Source organism: Astatotilapia calliptera, chromosome 20 (assembly GCF_900246225.1).
Source record: "Astatotilapia calliptera chromosome 20, fAstCal1.2, whole genome shotgun sequence".
Classification (NCBI taxonomy): Eukaryota; Metazoa; Chordata; class Actinopteri; order Cichliformes; family Cichlidae; genus Astatotilapia; species Astatotilapia calliptera.
Window position 1 is genome coordinate 9,610,723 of NC_039321.1, and position 22,241 is coordinate 9,632,963.

Sequence of the window (22,241 nt, forward strand, 5' to 3'; positions counted from 1 at the left end):
TGTAATAACGGACTGAAACAGAAGAGGGCAGCACTGCATGGATGCCAGCTGCCGTTAAACCCTGAAGAAGAAGAAGCTGTGTCCCAGAATTCATAGCGCAGCCCAGCTCAATTTCCAACAACGGCGGCAGCTAGTTAGTTTTAAAATTACTCTTATTATTCTTTTCTGGGTCACAAAATAAACGTAGCTGTGTAAACCTCAAATATTTGCTCAGTTTATCAAGATGCCACATATTTTCAAAAGCGCGCCGACGTTTTCGGAGACGTCTGTTACCCACTAGCTCGATAGCTAGCTAGGCTCACTAGAGCCCGTGAGAACACCGGACTCCCGGCAAATCGTTTTCAAACCCACCGCCTTCTTTCGCTACTCAGGTTAAACATACATAAGTCACTTAGATAACTTAAACATGTTATTGTTTGGCTTTTTTTTGTATTTTATTTGTTCCTGAGTAAATCGGTTTGGCTGAGATTAAAGTTATAGTTTTTACACAGCTGAATAAACGTCAAGCAGACAACTGATTATCAGAAGTGTGAGATGCTCGAGAATTTACTCCGGTGTCCCGTTATATTTTAGATAGCAAGGAGTTTATTAAACTTCACCGAAACAATCTGTAAAATTCATTAAAATTTAATAAACTATCATCTTGTCTTTATTTTTAGTTAGCACATACCTTAAACACTTAAAGCTGTAAGCTAATGATAGTTATATATGAGCAGATGCTGCTGGTGCAATATGCTGTACGTTTTACGTACAATTGATGATGATCTGATTAGTCGACTAATCGCAAAAATAATCGGTGACTAGTCGACTATCAAAATAATCGTTTGTGGCAGCCCTAGAGTACATTATGACGTATCATGTCGTTGAGGTAAGAGGGCTTGTTGTATGGGTCTCATTTCAAGCCCCGTATTTTTACACTTGACTCCGCCGTGGTGCAGTAGCTTTGGATCGTTCACACTTTAAAAATAATCCTCATTTATCTGATACTGACCTTTCTGCAAACCTGTGGCTCATCATCATGCTGTGGCCCCACAGCATATCCACTCTCTCTGACATCATACAAATCCAAGAGTTGAAAAATAAACTTAACCCAAGAATAAGAAACAGTCTGAATCCTGGCCTGACCTCTTTATTTCAAACTTTGACCATATGTAGTTCCCTTTACATTATAAAATGGAAAAGATCCTAACATAAAGGCAACTACAGTAAGACTGTAGCAAGCGGGTTGGTTGTAGTAATTAACTACAGAAAATTATCCTCTGAGTCATTAGCCATTTTCAGTGAAAAACTCAGTGTACATTAACCGCCTTGCACCAAATGCCAGATGGCAAGTAACAAAAGGGTGTGATATTAATAGTATACAGCATTCATACATCATCAAGCTTGTGTGAGTGTGGATTGGTCAGAACTGGCTGACAGAGACCTGGCTGGCATGTGAGGACACTACCCAGCAACTGAAATCACATTACCATGTGAATGTTTCAAATACTGAAAGTAAAGACATTGTAGATCTAGTACTACTTCACCTATACGGCCTACATATATGTACCGTTTACTGTATGACACTTTGGCAGTCTGCAGTAGGCATCCACTTACATAATGAATCCATAGAGTAATCATTACAATGAATCAGTGATTTTCCATTAAAGCCTCAAGTGTCACACGGCAACCAGTATCAGTGTTTATGTACATGTTTGTAAAATATTATTTAACAAGAACTACAGAGGTAACACAGATCAATCTGCCTATTCACAACTACTCAACTGCTATCATTCACAATGTGTGAAAAGCTTTGACAAATGTAATCAAATTAGCCTCATTAGGACTTAGAAATTAATCAAGGGAAATTAGACAAGGCATGAAAATTTACTTGAGGTGCTCAGACCGAGCAAAGCGTGGTATACATTTTCAAATACTCGTGACAGTGGCAGTGGTATCCCCAGGCAGATGTTATAATATTATAACTCAAACATGCAGAACTGTCCATCCAGAATTGTGCACTTTGCTGATTTAATTCCATGTTTAGAATTCACTTTTTCAGATGTTTCAGAGAGAGACCGTTTGTCAAACGTGCCGTCCTCCTCTATGCCACAGGAAATAATCCAAAATAATGATGGAAATGAAATGACATAACGTCTCTGCTAAGAACAAAATTGGCTTCTTAAACATGCGGTGTTTGTTTACAGCTGTTCCCCTGAGTGGCAAAACATCCTCAGTGAGTGGATTAACGGATGCTTGGGTGCAAAATATCAAAGCTCTGAAAAACTCAATTTCCTCCTCAACTTACAACCATGTCCTCGATAAAGCCAGCAGGAAATTAGTCATTTAACAGGTTATCGCAAAACAATAGCAGCATTCATCTCAATGTCAAAATATTATCTTTTCATTTAAAGAGCAGTTTAAGCCTATCACTGGAACCAAGAGCTATAAGCCAGATGGCGTGCTAATGAACTCTAAAGTGGTTCAAGCAATGAGACTAATAGGTTTTCTCGTTATTATTGTTTTGTTTTTTCCTCTAAATTGAAATTAAAGAAGCAATTTGAAAAAGCAAAATGCAGTATGGTAGTAGTTCCCAGTTCACACATACCTTCAGTGATAGCCTGAAAGGCTGTCCGGCAGGAATTTGCTAAACTTTGTCTGCTGATCATAGAGAAATCCTCTCTTCATACTATTACACGATAACTCCATATGGAGGTGGTGATCATCCACAAGGGTTAAAAGCTCCTGGAGTGATGCAAGGGAGTCTGTGCACAAGCTGCCACTCATAAACACACACACAGTGGCCTACAGTGGTGAGTATGAGCCGCACTTATTTGTGATTGTCATGTGGTCTGTAAATCAATGCAGTGCACTCACACTGCGGTCTGGGTTCAGTACTCAATATGTTATTGAGTGTCCTTAAAGCTTTACTGTCACACAAACCCCGCTTTTGCTTATGTATGTCAGCACTCATGAAGCCTTCGCCACATATTAGAGAGGAAACATCGGAGCATAGCGTGGCCATAATAACCATTCAATAACACACAATGTACACACACACCCACCCACTCTCACACACACACACACACACACACACACACACACACACACACACACACACACTATTCTGCATAAATAAACACAAAGGTTATTGAACACCAGAGGATTTGCAAACAAAGAGGTGAATAAATGACCATTGTGAGCATTAGTTGATAATCTGCTCTACACCATCCCTGAATCCATACAAAGACGCCAGGATGAGGGGATAAAAGATGATAAAGAGGAGGGGGGAGTAGGCTTATCAAAAGAGTGGAGAGCTGGTGTGGGGGGGGGGAAGAGATAAAAGTTAATGCTCTGCAGAAGCTAAGAGGTAAACAGAGAAAGACAAAAGAGCACAGTGAGGCGAAAAGGAAAATGTGCCAATGAATCTGGAGCTGAGATAGATGGGTCGAGACTGAAGGCTCCAGACAGGGAGTTAGTTTGCAAGCAGCATGAATGATTAGAAACTCAGCAATAGAGGCGGTGATAGTGTTAACACTTCTGTCTGCCAACTGAAATATAACTCAGCGCTTTGAAGTTTTAAAAGTTTGTTGCAATCTTTCCTGGAGGGGAGGGAAAGGAGAGAGAGAGAGAGAGAGAGAGAGAGAGAGAGAGAGAGAGAGAGAGAGAGAGAGAGAGAGAGAGAGAGAGAGAGAGAGAGAGAGAGAGAGAGAGAGAGAGAGAGAGAGAGAGAGAGAGAGAGAGAGAGAGAGAGAGAGAGAGAGAGAGAGAGAGAGAGAGAGAGAGAGAGAGAGAGACACAGCCATGAAATTACTCTCCTCTTTTTTTATCTGTGCATTAGTAGTGAGACACAGAGCATGTAAACCTTTGCCCGCTTTCTTCATCCTTTTAAAGTGTGCCATTTGAGTTTTAAAAAGACGCAACAAAACCAAGGTTTTCGTCAGCAGCCGCAGCAGGTGTCTTCTGCGTGAACGTGAGCTGTCTGCCTGCGCCATCCTGTACGGATAGCTTGGCAGAAGCCCTCGCGGAGCTTGCTTGATTTCAGTATAGCAGCATGACAAATTAGCTCACACCTGGGGGCACTCGCCCATTCTCTGGTCTCTGTCGGTCCTTGTAGTCCCACCTGTCTCTGTAAGTCTCTGTACCATGTTGAGCTGATTGGGGGTCTGTCTCTCGCAGCCTAATTGCCATGTTATCAGCTCCACTCCGGCACTGCCACTTCGCCCAGGCCTTTCAGTCAGGTGGACATGCCAATTACTGCTCTTCTACACACACACACACACACACACACACACACACACACACACACACACACACACACACACACACACACACACACACACACACACACACACACACACACACACACACACACACACACACGTTCTTGCTCACTCAAATAGCTTCCGCAGCAGCTGATACATAGCGGGTAGTTTGGAATAAAAAAGGGGAAAGGAATCAAATCTCTGCACCACCTCTATGTACACATGCAGAAAAATACACACACCAAATCTAATAAAGTCTCAGCAGGAGTTTCTTGTCGGGGCCAAAGATCCCCGGGGTACCTTTCTACTTTCTCTCCTCTTAATCCTTTACTCCAAGACACACACTTTGTACCTATTTCATTTCTTGCCTTCCCTTCTTCTTATGGGCATTATTCAGCAGTTTGAAATTGCATGCATTCTCTTAGTTTCCTTTCTAGGAATGAATTGACATCAGTGTCATGTCTAGAGATTGGCAGTAGATGGAAATGTCTCTCTCCATCTCCTACTAGCAGCTCTAAAAGGTCCAAAACCAAAATGTCAAAATAAAAGCAAAGTCGTGGAGTTGCACTTCAATTTTCAGACTGTGTATTATAACGCATAATAAACAGTCCCTGTTTTATGGCATTTGGATTAGTGGTTCTATGTAGTCTTGCTGACAAATAAACACACACATACACACACACACACACTCAAACTGCAATTATCACATATGCATTGGTGGAGGAAATAAAACTGTCAAGGTTCAAGCCTGTGCTGAAAATCCTCATTTACCGTCACCCTCCCTGAAACTGAGAAACAGAAGCACATGGATAATATTTATATTGCATTTCATAGAGAGGCAGTGTAATTGAATGGGCTGAAATCCACAGCTACAATAGTAATAATATCTTGAGAAGAAACCAAATTCTCTGCTGTCGTGCTCTGTGTTGTTAGTGTTGCAGAATTGCCTCAGTGTCAAGCCAAGTACAGGCCGTAATGCACAACATCTGCCTAGAATTCAGTATTCTTTTCATTTCACCTGCCCCATAGATGAGGGTGCCTTTGCCTGCCTACACAACCTGCACTATGCACGGTTCTTTTGATGCATTTTCCTTTGGTTTGTTTCACTTATAACATTGAGCTCATACTAGTGCATCTCAAAGAGGTAGAATATCATGAAAAATGTATTCTGTTTTTGTAATTTCATTCAAAACAGTAAATTATTCTGTATTCAAGTGAAGTAACATATCAAGTGAAATATTCTCTCTTTTTTAAAAAAGAAATTGTTGATTATGGCATATAACTAATAAATAAGGGACCAATCAGCCAAGAATGTACAGGCACAGGTGTAATCTTCAAAAAATGGGTTTTATTATACCCCAAAAAAGACGTTACTACAAAAATTTACAGTAATGGAAACAAACTATTTTAAGGACTAAGTGGGCCCATAAAAGATGTCAAACAAAGAAAACAAGAAAACAAAATTCTACTCAAAAAATACTTAGCAACTTATATAGTAACTGAATAAACCATTTTAAACATCAAAGGGAAAAACCACAGACACAATAGCTAAACACATTGCAAGAGGACACCCCATTCTCCTGTGTGGTCACCAGATGGTTAAGTCCATTTGTTGGCCTCTGCACTTAAACCAGCTCTGCCCTCAGCTTCCTCTTTTACTTAAACCAGGAAGGACTGGAGCAGCAGCCAGGCAACTCAAACATATACCCATGGTATCCTGACAAAAGCAAACCAAATTGTGCACCATCATTTGAATTATTGCATACAGTTGTCATGTATTGAAACAAACTAACCAGATTAAAACCTTGTGCTGTATAGCTTCAGTGGCTTTAAATTAGCGTCATGCAAAAGTGAGATAGAAAGGTAAATATGAATATTACCAGAGTACTTCAATCACACTAATGGAAATCACCAAATTCAAATTTCAAATTCAAATTTTATTTGTCACGTACACAGTCATACACAGTACGATATGTAGTGAAATGCTTGGACAACTGCTCGTGACCTAAAGAAAACAAAAAAGGAAAAGGCTATGAATAAGATAGGAAATAAATATGAAAAATTAAAAAGGGTAAATTTAACTAGGAAGGAATAAAATATAAATTAAGGTTAAAAATGAAATAACTGTACAACACAAATTAGAATGAAGGGTAAATTTAACTGGGAGAATAAGATAAAATATATAAATTAAAGTTGAAAATAAAATAACTGTACAACAAAATACACAATATAGAACTATATAAGAATGTATGAAGAAATATAAATAAATATATACACAATAACAGCATATACACAATAACAGCAGCGTGATTTAAGTAATGAAGTGAAACAATGTCCAGAATGTCCAGTGTGTGTAAGAACTGTATGTGTGGGTCAGTACTGTGTGGTGGTGTGATTGAGAGACCGTATCGCCTGCGGGAAGAAGCTCCTCCTCAGTCTCTCTGTGTTGGTCTTCAGGGAGCGGAATCGCTTTCCTGACCTCAACAGAGAGAACAGTCTGTTGTTGGGATGGCTGAGGTCCTTCACGATCTTCCTGGCCTTGGTCCGGCACCGCCTGCTGTAGATTGAGTGCAGGTCAGGGAGCTCGGAGCGGATGGTGCGCTCAGCTGACCGCACAACCCTCTGTAGAGCTCGTCTGTCCTGCATGGTGCTGTTCCCGAACCAGGTTAAGATGTTTCCCGTCAGGATGCTCTCTATGGTGCAGGAGTAAAAGTTCCTGAGCACCTTGGAGGGCAGTTGGAAGTCTCTCAAGCGTCTGAGGTGGTAGAGACGCTGACGGGCCTTTTCACCACGGTGTTGATGTGACAGGACCATGACAGGTCCTGCGTGATGTGAACTCCGAGGTATTTGAAGCTGTCCACTCTCTCCACTGGGCACTCGTTGATGACGGGGGTCTGGTAGTTCCTCTCCTGCTTAGTGCTGAAGTCCACTATCAGCTCCTTTGTCTTACTGACGTTTAGAAGGAGGTTGTTCCTCTGGCACCAGTTCTCCAGATTCCTAATCTCCTTCAGGTAGGCCGTCTCGTTGTTATCAGAGATCAGGCCCACCACGACGGTGTCGTCAGCAAACTTGATGATGGTGGTGGAGCTGGTAGTGGCCACACAGTCATGTGTACAAAGAGTACAGCAGGGGGCTCAGAACACACCCCTGGGGGGCTCCAGTGCTGAGAGTGGTGGAGGCTGAGACATGTCCGCCCATCCTTACTGCCTGTGGTCTGCCAGTTAGGAAGTTGGAGATCCACAGACACATAGATGAGCTGAGTCCCAGATGCTCCAGCTTGGTGGTGAGTGTGGAGGGAATTATGGTGTTAAATGCAGAGCTGTAGTCTATGAAGAGCATTTTAACATAATTCCCCCTTCTAGTGTTCAAGTGAGTGAGTGATGTGTGGAGGAGATGAGAGATGGCATCGTCTGTGGAACGATTTGGACGGTAAGCAAACTGTAGTGGGTCCAGTGTGTCTGGTAGTGAAGAAATGATGAAGTCTCTGACCAGGCGTTCAAAGCACTTCATCACTACTGAGGTGAAGGCTACAGGGCGATAGTCGTTGAGAGAAGCAGGGTGGGGTTTCTTCGGGACAGGAACAATGATGGACTCTTTGAAGCATGTGGGGATCACCGACTGAGATAGAGAGATGTTGAATATCTCAGTGAACACAGGAGCTAGCTGGTATGCGCAGTCTCTTAGGATACGACCTGGGATGCCGTCTGGTCCTGCTGCTTTCCTGGTGTTCACTCTCTTGAAGGCTCTCCTTACTTCATGCTCGGAGATGACGAGCACGTTTCCGGTGCTGGCAGTATCTTCCTGTCTGCAGCCGTTAGCGCCGCTAACACTAGCATTGTTGGAGTCCTTAGCTGCAGCCTCGAAGCGAGCATAGAAAGTGTTCAGCTCGTCTGCCAGAGTCACGGCCGCGTTCGTCATACCGGTTGTTGGTGCTTTATAGTCCGTTATTGTCCTTAGTCCCCGCCACAGGCTCCTAGAGTCACTCTGTTGGAGTTGTGACTCTAGTTTCCTCCCGTAGCACTGCTTCGCCTCTTTCACCGCCCTCCGCACGTTATATGACGCGGCTTTGTACGGGTCCATGTCCCCCGTCATGAGTCCCGTGTTGTAGGCAGCGGTGCGGGATCTCAGAGCGTCGCGGATGGTTTTATCCACCCACGGCTTCTGGTTGGGAAACGTTGTGATAGTCTTTGTCTCCACGGTATCATCCGCTAGTTTCCCGATGAATCCCACAACCGCTTCCGTAAACACGTTGACATCATCATCGGAGCTGTTTCTGAACATGCCCCAGTCTGCGTCATCGAGTGCGTCCTGTAACACGGCCACCGATTGATCCGTCCAGCGCGCGACCTTCCTCTGAACCGGAACTTCCTGTTTCAGCCTTTGTTTGTATTTTGGGATGAGGAAGATGGCGGCGTGATCAGATTTGCCAAAAGGAGGGCGGGATTGTGCCTTGTAGCCGTCCTTGACCGTAGTGTAGCAGTGGTCCAGTGTCCTTTCACCTCTGGTGGGGCAGGAGATGTGTTGACAAAAGTTCGGCGCTGCGCGTTTGCGGTTGGCGCTATTAAAGTCCCCCGTCACAATAAGCGCAGCGTCCCGGTGTTGTGTCTGGTGCTGTGTGAGTGCCTCATGCAGCTCGCATAAGGCGGTGACCGTGTCCGCTTGTGATGGAATATAAACGGCACTTATAATGACCGATGTAAATTCCCGAGGTAGATAAAAAGGACGACACATGATGGACAGTAGTTCCAGATTTGGTGTGCAGGAGCGTGTGAGAGGAACAACGTTCGCACTGTTGCACCAGTCGTTGTTCACCATTAAACACACGCCGCCTCCCCTTGACTTCCCCGAGTCCCGTGTCCTGTCCATGCGGTGAACCGAGAAGAACTCGGCCGGCTGGATGGCGTGGTCCGGCACCGCTGGGTTCAGCCATGTCTCGGTGAAGCAGAGGAGATTGCAGTCCCGAATGTCTCTCTGGAACTTTACCCTGGCCCTGAGGTCGTCAAGCTTGTTCTCCAGTGACTGGACGTTGGCGAGCAGGATGCTAGGCAGAGGTGTGCGGTGTGCACGAGCTCTCAGCCTGTTCCTGACGCCGGCTCGCTTCCCTCTAGGCCGCCGCCGCTTCCCTTTGTTCTCCCTCAAGATCTCACTCGGCCAGCTCGGATCCGGAGTTAAAAACTTCGAATTGTGAGTACATTGTAAACCAATAGAAACAAGAGTGTCACTGTCATACCTAATGTACCCAATGGTGGTGATTTTGCCGATTTAGAAACGCTGAAAACTAACTTAAAAAACAAAGACAAAGAAAAAGTGGTCGGAGCAGTCGTGACGGCAGCCGACCTCACCGGCGCCATCTTACCTCCAATAGAGCAACTCATTTTACTTGAATATTTCCGTCAATAAAGAACTGACTGTTTAGAAATATCTAGCTCTGACAAGCTCATCTGTTTGATCAGGTGTGCTGGTCTCCTCTTCCTCTTCACAATACCCCATACAGTAAATTCTCACTGGTGTTCAGTTCAAACGAGTTGGCCAACCAATCAACCACACACGATCAACAAACAATTTGGTTTTGGCACTGAGGGCAGGCGATAACACCTGCTGGAAAAGGAAGTCAGCATCACCATAAAACTTGCCAGCACATGGAACCATGAAGTGCTCTAAAATCTCCAGGGAGACAGCTATGTTTCTCTGGACTTGATAAAACACCGTAGTCCTGCAGCAACACCATCACATTGCAGCACGTACACACACTACATCAAAACCCTTGACTTCTGTGTCTCTCTATGACTTTGATTTTCAATTGTAACACAAAATTTACTTTTATCTGTAAAGAGGACCAGCGACCAACAATAGAGTTCTTTTACTCCTTAGCGCAGGTAAGATATTGTCGTTCATTTGGGTGTAGTTTGACATTTAAAATGCTTAAGCCGTTGCCTCTATTCCAAAGATGTCAGTGTATGGTGGCCTTTGATGTTCTGACACCAGCATCAGACCGCTCCTTGTGAAACTTCCCTGAGTTCTCGAAGCAATGATCTTCTGTGTCTTACCCTCCTTTTGACTGTCATGATTATCATCTAGAAAATTATTTAATTCCAACACCATCAAATCAACTGTCTTCCCATGACTGTGATTACACATACTGAGCTAAACCAAGAGACACAAGGTATTTATACTATTTGAACAATAATTTATTCAAACTCAGAATTTATATTGTGAGAAACTTGTTTTTTTGTTTCTATAAGCTATAAATATAAAAGATTAAAACAAAAATAGTCCTGAAGAATTTTTGTTACATGAGTGTCATGTAAACTTAAGCTCGATCCAATAAAGTCATTGTGCCCCTTAAGCTGAATTCCACTTCAGCTATAAGTTACACTAATTTATATAGTGTGATAATGGAAAACACCCACATCGCCTGTGAGTTACTGAAGTGCAAGCTCAGTTTAATTATTCAGTTCAAAGTAATTTAGTGAATCTGCAACAATCATGGTAACCAGCATGACTGAGGATGACATCGAGTGGATAGGCATATGCAGGTCAAATTACCCCTCACGTCTATTCAAAAATATAGTGCTAAAGCATGGCCCTACTCGAAAATTGCAAAACAAATGGAAATATGTTGAGGATATTGTGTGCTGACAGTCAGCTGTCCTAGTGTGTGATGAGTTCATTGATCCATCTCGGCACCGAGAGAAAATGTCTCTCCTGTTTGTCTCCTGCTTTGCCTCTGCAATCTAACACAGATATTTTTGCACTTTTATAACCATGGCTGTTTTCTCTAAGAGTGTATATCCATCTATGGTTGCAATTATGCCTAGTGTTTATAAGAGCAGGCACTTTAAAATGAAAAAAAAAAGAAAAAAAGAATAGCATTACAAAAAAATTACAAAAAAACAAAAAGAAAAAAAAGTTTTCTAGACTAAGACTTGATGGTGTCTACAAAAGTAGATCCAGCTTTTTCCTGGTCCAGTCTGATACTGATATCTTGGCTGTGGCTGAGTTCAAATATATTGTTGTAGCTTCGTGATGTGCCTCCAAACTGCTCTCTGTCTGTCATTAGCTCCATTCTACCTTAGCTTTGCCGCTAGCTGCAGCTCAGTGGCAAAGCAAACGCACAATAACATAGAACTGAATTGAATAGATCGTGCCAGTGGATTGCCTCATAGTCACAGATATCCTATCTAGATTTTTGGGCTTGAATTGGACAGGTAGCAAACCCAAATATTAAATCAGTGCATCAAAGGTGGGAACAAGAGACAAAAAAAGAAATGGGAGAGCCGCCTAGATGAAGTGAATCCAAGTGAGAAGGACACATGTTGAATTCCAGAGAGAGGGAAAGGGCATTGGTTAGAACTAAGAGTAAAGCTTCCGGTAAGAGGTCAAATTGAGGTGCACTAACACATGTTGTTACACTAATTAGACACTTCAGGCTATTTTTTTAAAGCATTTACTCAAACAAATATCTTTTTCGAGCTTGGTAAGTTGTCTTTGTGCCCATTTCCGTGGCTAATGCACCACAAAGCTCCATAAATAACAGGTTTTCAAACACTATCAGCTCTCTATTGATAACTCCCTAATGTTGGCTTCTAATGATGCCAGATGTTTCATAGAGAAGCAGAAACTGCTCTGGGCTCCTCTCAGAAACCAGCCAATTAATCACCCCCGTGTGTGCGTGTATGCTTGTTAAGCGCCAACACCAGTGCTTCTTGGTCAGAAGTGTTACAATTACTGAAACTACAGTCTCAGTAGTTTCAGTAATTGCGTTCCAAAACTGCAGTGCCAAACCAGCGCTACGCTCTCTTGTACTTTACTGAACCATTTCCATATTATTACCCAGCTACTCAGATGTCACAGCCAGACACTTATACGAATGCACACACACACACACACACACACACACACACACACACACACACACACACACACACACACACACACACACACACACACACACACACACACACACACACACACACACACACACACACTAGTTGTTCCACAGATACATCACACTAACAATAGGGCATTAATGGCACAAGCGTGAGTGACCCATTTTGCTTCTTTTGCGTTATATCTCCCAGACATACACACACAGCCCTATCTCTGTGCCATCACATCTATTGATGTTAATGCACTGGCTGATTGTCTACCATTTTCACTTTAGATGAGACAGGCTGGGAGAGAAGAGTTTTATTATACAGACCTTAATTACATCACTTTCTGTCAAATTAGTGCACCTCAAACCCATCTCACATGATATCCCTACATTTACTGGCTGTGCTTTTCTCTTCTCTCAGTCATTGCAGAGAAATTTAAATCAGTTTTTTTTTTTTTTGGTCAAATCTGTTGGTCAGATCTGTTTCATCTCGTCATCCATTTCGAAAATCCACTGAAGGCAGGGACTTTCTTACAAGAATTATTCCTGACTTGTGTCAGTTTTTATTTCCAGCATTGTTCCAGACTCGGTGACTCGGCCCATCAGCGCAAACGTGCTGTGCACACACAAGTGGAAGGAAGAAAAAAATACTGTATATACAATACCCCACATAGCTATATCCCTAAAAGTAGTGTATGTGCATCTCTGTGTGTGTCTGCTTCTACCGAGATCCAAAGCCTGCAGAGCACCAGTGACCTGATATGTAGGGCGAGACCGACACACTGGGATGACAGCTTAGAGCCCGCCCCCACTAACTCTGACTGACAGCGCCGTAACCTCGGCTGCCTCCCACGACAATAGTTTGGTCCTGGTTCCATTTTAACGTCTGTCATTCCTAGTTTGATATAACAGCTATTTCTGGAGCAAAATTCTATAAAAGCATAAGACTACAACCGGAGGACAAAAGCACATGAAGTGGAATGAGAGGAAATGTTTTGAGGGAGATATAATTGGACTCTGACAAACTGATTGCTGTTTATTCCCTTAAGCAACTGTAAAGAACTGCAAAAGTCTTAGATTGTTCTATGTGCTTAAAAAAAAATTTATATATAGCTACAGGATTTTTGTCTTTTGCTCTAACAGCCATTATGACCAATACAGCACTTAGGCAATCACTTTCAGCAGCCTCTATCTATAACTCTTACGAGACACATCCATCCTAATCTAAGGATAAGTTGCAACAGCCGCATGTCTCAGTGGATTCAACTAAATCAGGTCAAAAGGGTGCAATCACTTAAAAGCGTAGTATTGTACACAAAGAGTGCCACGCTAAAGCCCAGTGTTTCCACCATGTGATGTCAGCGATCAAAGTAAAGGATCAAAACGACCACAAATTAATAGAGAACCAGGGCTAGAAGTGGAAATAATATAAGACAGGTAAGAATCTAAGAAGATTTTGTTTCAAAATCAAGCGCAGATAGAAACATTTTTTTTCAACACATGATCTTTATGTGCCGTATGAGAGATTGCCTTTGACATAATAGCCCCAATCTCTTTTTGAGAATGAATCACTTAAGAAGTCAAGAAGGGCCACATGAGGAAAAGTGGGTTACATTCAAGCTAAAATTACAGAATTTCTTCTTTTCAGCCTCCAGACATCTCCTGGGCTTGGACGTTAAAGTCAGTTCTTATTTGTGACTTAATTGCAGAAAATCGGATCACATGTACACACAAACGGGAACCTGAATGTCATATTAAACTACTCACATTTATCAGTGCATTTCGAGCATGTTATAAATCACTGTAATGTGTATTTTCCATGGTCTGAGGCACTTTTCGATAGCGCCATATGGCTTTTTCATCAGCCAGAGCTTCCCTTGGGTTGGGTAAGCATGGGAGTGAAAAAAGGAAATACAAAAAAAAAGTTTGTGAAGTGAAAATGTCACATGTTCAATGAACATGCAAAGAATTGTCGAACTGACGTGGCTGGGGAGGGGCTTCTTTTTAATGTAACTTCAGAGAGGTACCATAGGGAAGAGAGAAGAGCCAGACAGGAATGTTTCCAAAAATCTCTTTAAAGATGATGAAAAGGAAGTGGAAATTAAGTGCATTTGAGAAAGATATATTGAGAACATATAAAATTAGGAAATAAAACACTGTATAAATGTGTGGGGGTAAATGCAGCTAACTAGAGAGCATACTGCTTGGCTTAAAGAGAGTCACTGTGCGTTGAGCTGCATTTAAACAACTCTTCCTCTCCACCTCGGCTGACACTTGGCTGCCTATTGACATGGTAAATTGAGGGCCTATTCGAACAGCACCGTGACAGCCAGAGGAGGCTATAGACCCTGCCAGTTGCTGTATATTCAAAGGAACTTTGTAATCATACACATCAGGGAACAGAGCAGGAAGGGAAAGAGTGGAATATGGACAGAAGGAAAAAGGAGCGCAACATAAGGTTGGCCGTATGGAGGTAGAGCAATTAAAAAGCGTGATTTATAGGCTGGAGCAGAGAAAGCGAGGGAACAGCTAAGTGACTGATAAGAGGGGAAGACGGAACACAAAATTGATTTCTATTTTTGGAAGAGGTGCGGGAGGAACGAGATTTAAACTTGTTCAATTTCAAAGTCACGCAAGCACACTTCAGTGGCTTAATATATACACGTAAACCGATGTAGAAGACACATCTCACATGCAGACGGACCCTGCCACACGCTCCTAGGTTATTATTAGGAGTAATGTAATTGTTTTTCGAGTGGATGAATGGATGTGACTTGTGCTCCTGACTATGCAAGGAGGTATGCATTGTTAGGGTGTAGCTGGAGCCATTAGCCATTTGGTGTAATGGGCAATCTGCTCCACAAGCTTCACTGACCCCCAGCATTTGGTAGGAGGAGCAGGCCAACCTATTAAAAAAGAGTAAAAAGCTCCAAGCATACCCTATCACACAAGGCCACACTTAATTAGGCTGTTTGTTTAGCAGACTCTAATGGGAGAGTTAGCGACTGAGGGAAAGGGGTTGACTGCTCTCCTTGAAACTGCAGACTGAAAGACATCTGGCCAAGGATGAGGCTGAGGACACAAAGATATTAGTGGAACATGGCCTCCCGTTTGCTGCCATCTCATTTTCTCGGGACCGATGGTAATGATGGAGAGCAGAAATAAACAATAATGCGAGTCATTACAACTGAACTACCGCAATAATGGTCAAAAATAAAACTACACAGATGCTTTATCACAACAGCCAAAATTCAGTAATTAAATTGATCAAGTATGCGAGTGAGGGAAAATACAGTGAGTTAAGTCTGTAAGTAACAACAGAGTGATGCATGGGGGATACAACCACTGTATGAAATTAAAGCTAATTAGTGCAATCCTTCAGAAAAATTACATCTCTCTTTTTCTTCTGTCCCTACACCCTTTCAGTTCCTCTCCCTTGATCCTTCTCTGTGTGCAGAAGGCTAATTAAAATACAGAAATTGGATATGGGCCTGTGCGCGCTTTAATTCAGCAAGAGGATAGAGAAAGGAAGCAGTGAGGGGGGAGAGGCGGGAGAAAAGTTGGAGCCAGGACAAGAATTTGGGAAAGGTGAGGCCTTGTCATCTGGCAGAGTATTACAGGCATGGCATTGGTATCAATGAGGGCACAGGGCAGACTCAATGAAAACAGTTGAGGTGTGACGCCTCAGAACAGAATCTTTCAGAAATCCACCGCACTGTGCTCTTGTTAATCCGCGACTTATTTACCCCGAAACAGGCTTCTCCTCTTTTACTCATTCATCAATCTGCGAAAGGCCTGCAGGATTAAAGCAGAAATGTTTATCCGCTGAACCGTACTGAGTCCATCTAAGTCCTACACATCGGGTCAGAGGTTAAAGCAGTTGGCGGTTGGTCTCACGGAGCCACAAAAAAACCCGTTACATCATTATCTCAGAAAATGTTTTCCACCAACAGCAACACTCTAATGCATAGGTGTCAAACTCTGGCCCGCGGGCCAAATTTGGCCCGCAGCCTAATTACATTTGGCCCGCGAAGCCATACCAAATTACTATCAGAGCTTGTCTACTGGTATTATACAGCTAATATATATATATTGTTTAGTATTAAGCTTTGCTTGTTCCATATTCAGTTTTTCAGCAAAACCTGTTTGAGTCCATAAGAAAAGATTCATTCTTATATCTGGAGGAATAAATATATTTCAATAAATATTAACGTTAGCCCGCGACTTTGTTCCAGTTTTGAATTTTGGCCCACTGTGTATTTGAGTTTGACACCCCTGCTCTAATGGATACCTGAGTTTGATCTAAACTTCATATTGTGTTACTAATACGACTGGCTTCACCCTGAATTACCAAGTGAGTTGTGCAACTTAAGTCATGTTTCTCTAGTTTTACCAGAGTTCATCTTGAAGGAAGTCTTACCAACCTGCAGCCATGTTGGGAAATCATCTGAATGATAATACATATATATATCCCTGGCTCGGCTTAGGGCTTTGAACATTTTTTTTATAAAACAGTAAGCCAAGAGAAGTTCACTTACCTAAAACTTTACTAACGTAACAAGTACAAGAGCTCGCCTAATACTTTATTGGGTATACTTCTTCAACTGCTCTTTAACACAAATATCTCATCAACAATCATGTGGCTGCAACTCAATGCATTTAGGCATAGTTTCAAATGAATGGGAAAGAAACATGTTTTCAGTATCAAGGTTTTTAGTAAGTGCTTCAGAAACTGCTGATAAACTGCGATTTTCCTGTGTAGACATCTTTAAAGCTTACAAAGAAAAGTCCATAAAAGGGAAAATATATTTAGTGAGCAGCAGTTCTTTGAGTGAAAAGGCCAAATCAGTGTCAGAAAGGAGAATGAACAGACTGCAGCAGATTCCAGCAGAAGACCATACTGGATGCCTTGTTTGTCAGCTAAGAACAGGAAAGTACAGTTCACACAGGCTCACTACAATTGGAGAACAGAAAATTGAAATAAAAAACGTTTCCTGGTCTGATGAGTCTTGATTACTGCTACAATATTTGGATGGCAGGGTCAAAATTTTGTGCATACACCATGAAAAGATGATTCCATCCTGCCTTGTATCATTGGTGTAATGGAGTGGGGGATATTTAATATTTTCTTGGCAATCTTTGGGCCCCTTAGTACCAACTGAGCATCATTTAAACACCACAGTCTACCTGAGTAAGTCAAAACCAAAGTCTGTGGTTTTGCCCAAAAGTTATTCTCACCAGTGATGAGACCCAGAAAGGCAGAAATATCATTATGAACAAGAACATATAAAAAGGGGGTAAGAAGCTTATTGAGGAATTAAAATTATTTTGTACAAAAATATCTCATTATTTTGGAGAGCGTAATAGTGGATGACACTTGAGGCTTCTCGAATAACATACTACAATCTCTAATCAAATTATCAGCAGCTGAATTGGTTTAAAAAACAAAGTTAAAATTTAAGTAATGCAAAGATATTACAGGTTTCCTTTATAGACAAAAATAAATAAAATTAAGACTGAATACACATCTCATATTTTTCTAATAATAAATGCTTCATTGGTACTCTCATATCAATATTTTCTCATGAAAAGGTCACTTTCTCATTTTTCTCATATAGCATGATGATGTCATATCATATATCATACTTTTCTTTTAAAATAACATTTCAAATGTTTCATGAGATAATCATTTCCTTCATATTATCCAGTCGATTTAGCTACAATATATGAAAAAGGTGGGAAAAGGACAAACTACAAAATTATGGCCCAACCTTTCTATTATAAACATACATTACTATGTACAGACATAATCATTTCAGTATTCTCTTGAGTGAGCTACAAGAATATCATCACTTGAAAAAAATGGTAGCCAAAGCTATGAAGAAACTAATAACAATAATATATCCTTCAGCTGATAAAACAGCTTATGGAAACTTCTCAGGGCTCTTGTTAATGTGGTCTTGGAATTCCAGTTACTGTACAAGATTGCACAAACACATCCCCCCTGTTTCCTCTATCCCTCTGTCAATTTAGCCTTTATTCCTCTCTCTGCGAGTCTAAAATGCACATGCTCATACCAGGTGCAGCTGCAGGGCAGCAGTGGATCAGAGAGCTGATGATGGATGACTGGAGTGCATGAGTGTGTGTGCATGCGTGTGTTAAAGAGGATTCTCCATGCATTATATTGAGTGGCACACCCTCCTGCTGTGAGGAAGCACGGGATGATGATGGACACGGCAAAGAGGTTAACAGCTTGCACGCTCCCTGACAAGCATAAACACATGAAATTGCTGTATAACCCCTCCATGCCACTGTAGCTGAGAGGGTTAGCACACCATTACCATATTACCCAACTACAGAGGCCCCAAACACATTTGGCTCCAGCACCAAATGGATGCACTCTCTAGCAGGCGATATAGCACACACCAGGAAAACAACAAAGTTTGTCTGTTTACAGCCAACACTCCTCCTGCCACAGCGCCTCACTCAGAGGGGTGTTAGCTTCCCTTATGCTTCATCAACATGTTCACACATACAAACACAAATGGATGCATTGACCAAAGCATGTGTGCATATTTGGCTTCTCAGTGGAAAGGGGCAGTTCATTTAAAACCAAATGAGCACACAATGGTGTGACCTGATCTGAAGAAACGCTACTTATTTGTGCTTTGGGGCTTTTGAAGAAAGGGTTAACCATCATTTGGAGGAAGGACAACACAATAGATTATTCAAGGAGCGTGTAACTAGGCCATAGTTGTTCATTTTTATGAATTATTTTATGGTAGAACTACATTTTCAGAGTAATTAAAAGAAAATAATGCTGCAGCATGTCTGTCTTTTAGAAGAAAATTACAGTACAAACATTCCTCATGTTTAAGCCCCCATCCTACAGTAGGTGTCCATCATGAACCATGGCAAACAGCCACTATCGACCCTTCTTTGGCAGGCTTTCTACCAACATGCCCAGAGAGAGACACAAATAAATGTGTTGTTTATAGATTCAGATCCAGCTGTGCGCTTGTCTCTGTGTGGGCCTGTCAGGTTGGTGGTGTGGGCATGGCTTTTGGCTTTTTTTTTGTATGTCTGAGTGTGTGTGCTTATGTCTCGCTGTATTATGGATGGATGGAAACCATGCTGGAATGCTCTATCCTGGCCCAAAATCTTTGGATATGCTGCTGCTGGGCTTGGCCAGGCTTGCCTTTTGGAGGACACACACTGGGTTGCCCCCATGTCTATCGCTAATGTGAACATGGGATGAAGCCTGCTGTCCTCTCCTCTGGAGAAAAAAAAATCCTGCTCATCCTAAACAATGAGCACTGGACAGCACAGTGGCCCACTTGGATCATTTGTATGGCTGCTTATCTCAGATATGACAACCGAGCCAGATGTCCTGGATGATTTAAGCAAACATCTGATGAATTTCATCCAATCGGAATTGCCTAACGTAGAGGGGAATATAATTATATAGCTTGACTTGCTGTGCAGCAGGCAGCAAGGAGAAAAATGTAATTCCCTCAGCAATTTACATGAAGATGAGGCAAAATGTCTATTATACCATTTAAAATGCAGATCAGCTCTTGTAAATGATAGTGTCACAGGCCGGTTGCCGAGAGCCTACCTCACAATAACACTAAAGTCTCCTGGCATATGAAAATCAATGCAATGCATTATCAGTCAGTGTCGCTTTGGTTCTGTACGTACCCAACTGAAAGTAATCACAGTTCACAAATTGGATGTAAACTCGGTTAACAATTATCTAAATTCCTCAAATAGACTCTTAAACTTTCTTTCTAAAAGTTTTAAATAAGAGACAAAATCTTCTTAAATAAGTATCCGTGCCCTATAACTTATTGCAGATGTTAGTAAGTCTGATATCGTTTCCTAGCTGTATAGTCATCCCCATGCATGTCTTCAAGCAGTGATACAGTCTTTTTGGACCCATATTCATTAAAGTTTAAGTGGCACAGCAGTGTCAGGGTGGCATCAGCGCCCAAGGCTCTGAGTAAATTAATGATGCTTAAGTAAACTATGGATTAATTATGGATTGTCCAATGTGTCAGTATGCACGTATGCATATCTGACTGAGCCTCCACCTTGCAATCATGCTAATGAAGAGCTAACCTGCTTCAGTAGACAGAGGACAGATGGAAACCCCACTTGGCACTACACCAACGCTCTCACACACATTATTGCCCTTGAGCAAAGAGAGGCTCTGATTAGGCTTCACTTAAGTTAGTTAGCCTGGAGCTAACACCAACCACCCAAGCGCGGGAAAGAGAAAGTGGCAGGACAAAAAACAAGGGTACAAACAATTCAAAAAAACACCGAAGAGCTTTTTTTGCACAGTATATTAATGTCTAATTCGTTTGGTCCCCTGAAGCTAGGGTAAGTGGGCTGGGTGGGGGGGGGGAAGACAATCAGAGCTCTGCAAAGAGAAATTTGTTTTGAGCTGAGGCTGCGTAAAATGTGACCTCATAACAAAAACAAAAGGAAAAAATGGGTAGGATTTATTTCAACATGTTTTCAGGGGAATTTTGGTTTTTAAAGACATCACTTTGATACGCAAAATCTAAATTTCAGTCATGTTTCCAAGCAAAACAAAGCTGCTAAACGGCTTTTGTAGTTTACTATCAGTTTCTTTTCTAGCTTTTCATAAAACAAACAGTAATTAATGAATGAAGAACAGTCATCAGATCAATCAGCAGATTTAAAAGAAAAGAGAGAGCTATGGATTGCCATTCTTTGTAGTGTATGCCATCCTTTCAATCCAGATCTAAAAGCAACAAATTCTGTTTTGTGAGGGGTGGGGTTGGTGGTGCTTTGAAAGGATGGGGGTGGGTTATTGTGCTTACATGACTGATGAAGTCATATTTCATACTTGTGTAACAGCAAAACAAAAGCATGAATAACAAAGAATACAGCATCATTGTTATTCTTCAGCTGGTAATGTATTCAGGTGAGCCAGACGCTGGACAAATACAATCAAGTACAAAGAAACCATGGGTAACACTGAACCTCCAATACAGTCTTCTTTCCTGTAAAACAAAGACTTTGGCTACTTAACTGGACGTTACAGCTGGGTATTTTTGACTACATGCAAGTTTAAAAGTCTTTTTTCTCAAAGGTAAATTTAACATGACAGAGAAGACTAAATCCACATTTATTTTGAAAAGTTCTTACCTGAAATCCTGTCAGAAACAACTTTGCAGATTTACTTATTCATTTATTTTTCCTGAGGATAGTTGAAATCTAGAGGCTATTCCACAATAAAGAAAACATATATAAAATAATCTCCATAGAAACATTTCCTGCTACTTAAAGGCATTTTTATTTCCCTTTACCAAAAATAGCATCATAAATGTTCTATAAAAAACAATAGATGTGGTGCAAATGTGATATGGTGTCAAAGAAAACCCCAAAGTAGCTTATAAAGTCACAGTTAGAGACCAGCTCATGCCCCGTATGAATACCCACTGTGGATATGGGTAAGATGCTCTAGTAAAGGGAATAGTAGGCGCTCTTACCGTCCACAGCCATAGTCGGTCTCAGCGTGTATCTCTCCGTGGTGTCAACAGGACTCTCTCATTCTTCTGCCAGACGGATAAAATGTAGGCTACTGAGCGTGAGAGATGAAGAGCGCTTCCTGCCCCTTTTAACCTATGTGAGCATGGAGACAGCTCTTACTGCTGTTAGTACTGGGAGAAAAGAAAAACCTAGATCACACTCTTCCTCTCTGTCGGTTCACGGCCATTTGGTCTCCGGGATGCCGGGACCAGTCCGCTATGAAACTGCTCCTTCAGTATCTCCGCCCCCCCTCCCTCCGTACCTGACCGGCTGGAGACAAAAGGTCATTACGCCCCGACACCAGCTGTTATAGGACACAGACGCCGCTCTCTCTCTCACTCCCTCTCTCTCTTTCTCTCTCACCCCACGCACAAACACATCCACGCCTCTTTTTTGTTAAATCACGAGCGACGATAGAGATTCACATAACACAGAACCCCCCACCACCTTTTTCTTAAAAATGTCCAGAAAAACTTTCGTCTTCCAACTATATTGTTATTGTCATGATAATAATAATAATAATAATAATAATAATAATAATAATAATAATAATATAG

At 41.8% G+C, this 22,241-nt stretch overlaps 1 protein-coding gene across 2 annotated transcripts in view; it reads right to left on the reverse strand.

The window, feature by feature from the left end:
* The window catches only part of samd10b (sterile alpha motif domain containing 10b), a 61,835-nt gene extending 39,842 nt beyond the window's left edge, over positions 1-21,993 (reverse strand). Inside the window, exon 1 of one of the 2 annotated variants that reach the window (XM_026153894.1) lies at positions 21,645-21,993. In XM_026153894.1, coding sequence (XP_026009679.1) covers positions 21,645-21,657 — 13 coding nt within the window. In that variant the 5' untranslated portion in view covers positions 21,658-21,993. Of the gene's footprint in view, positions 1-2,587; positions 2,891-21,644 lie in introns of those variants that run through there. The other variant, XM_026153892.1, reaches the window with a different exon arrangement.
* Between the last annotated feature and the right edge of the window lie 248 nt (positions 21,994-22,241).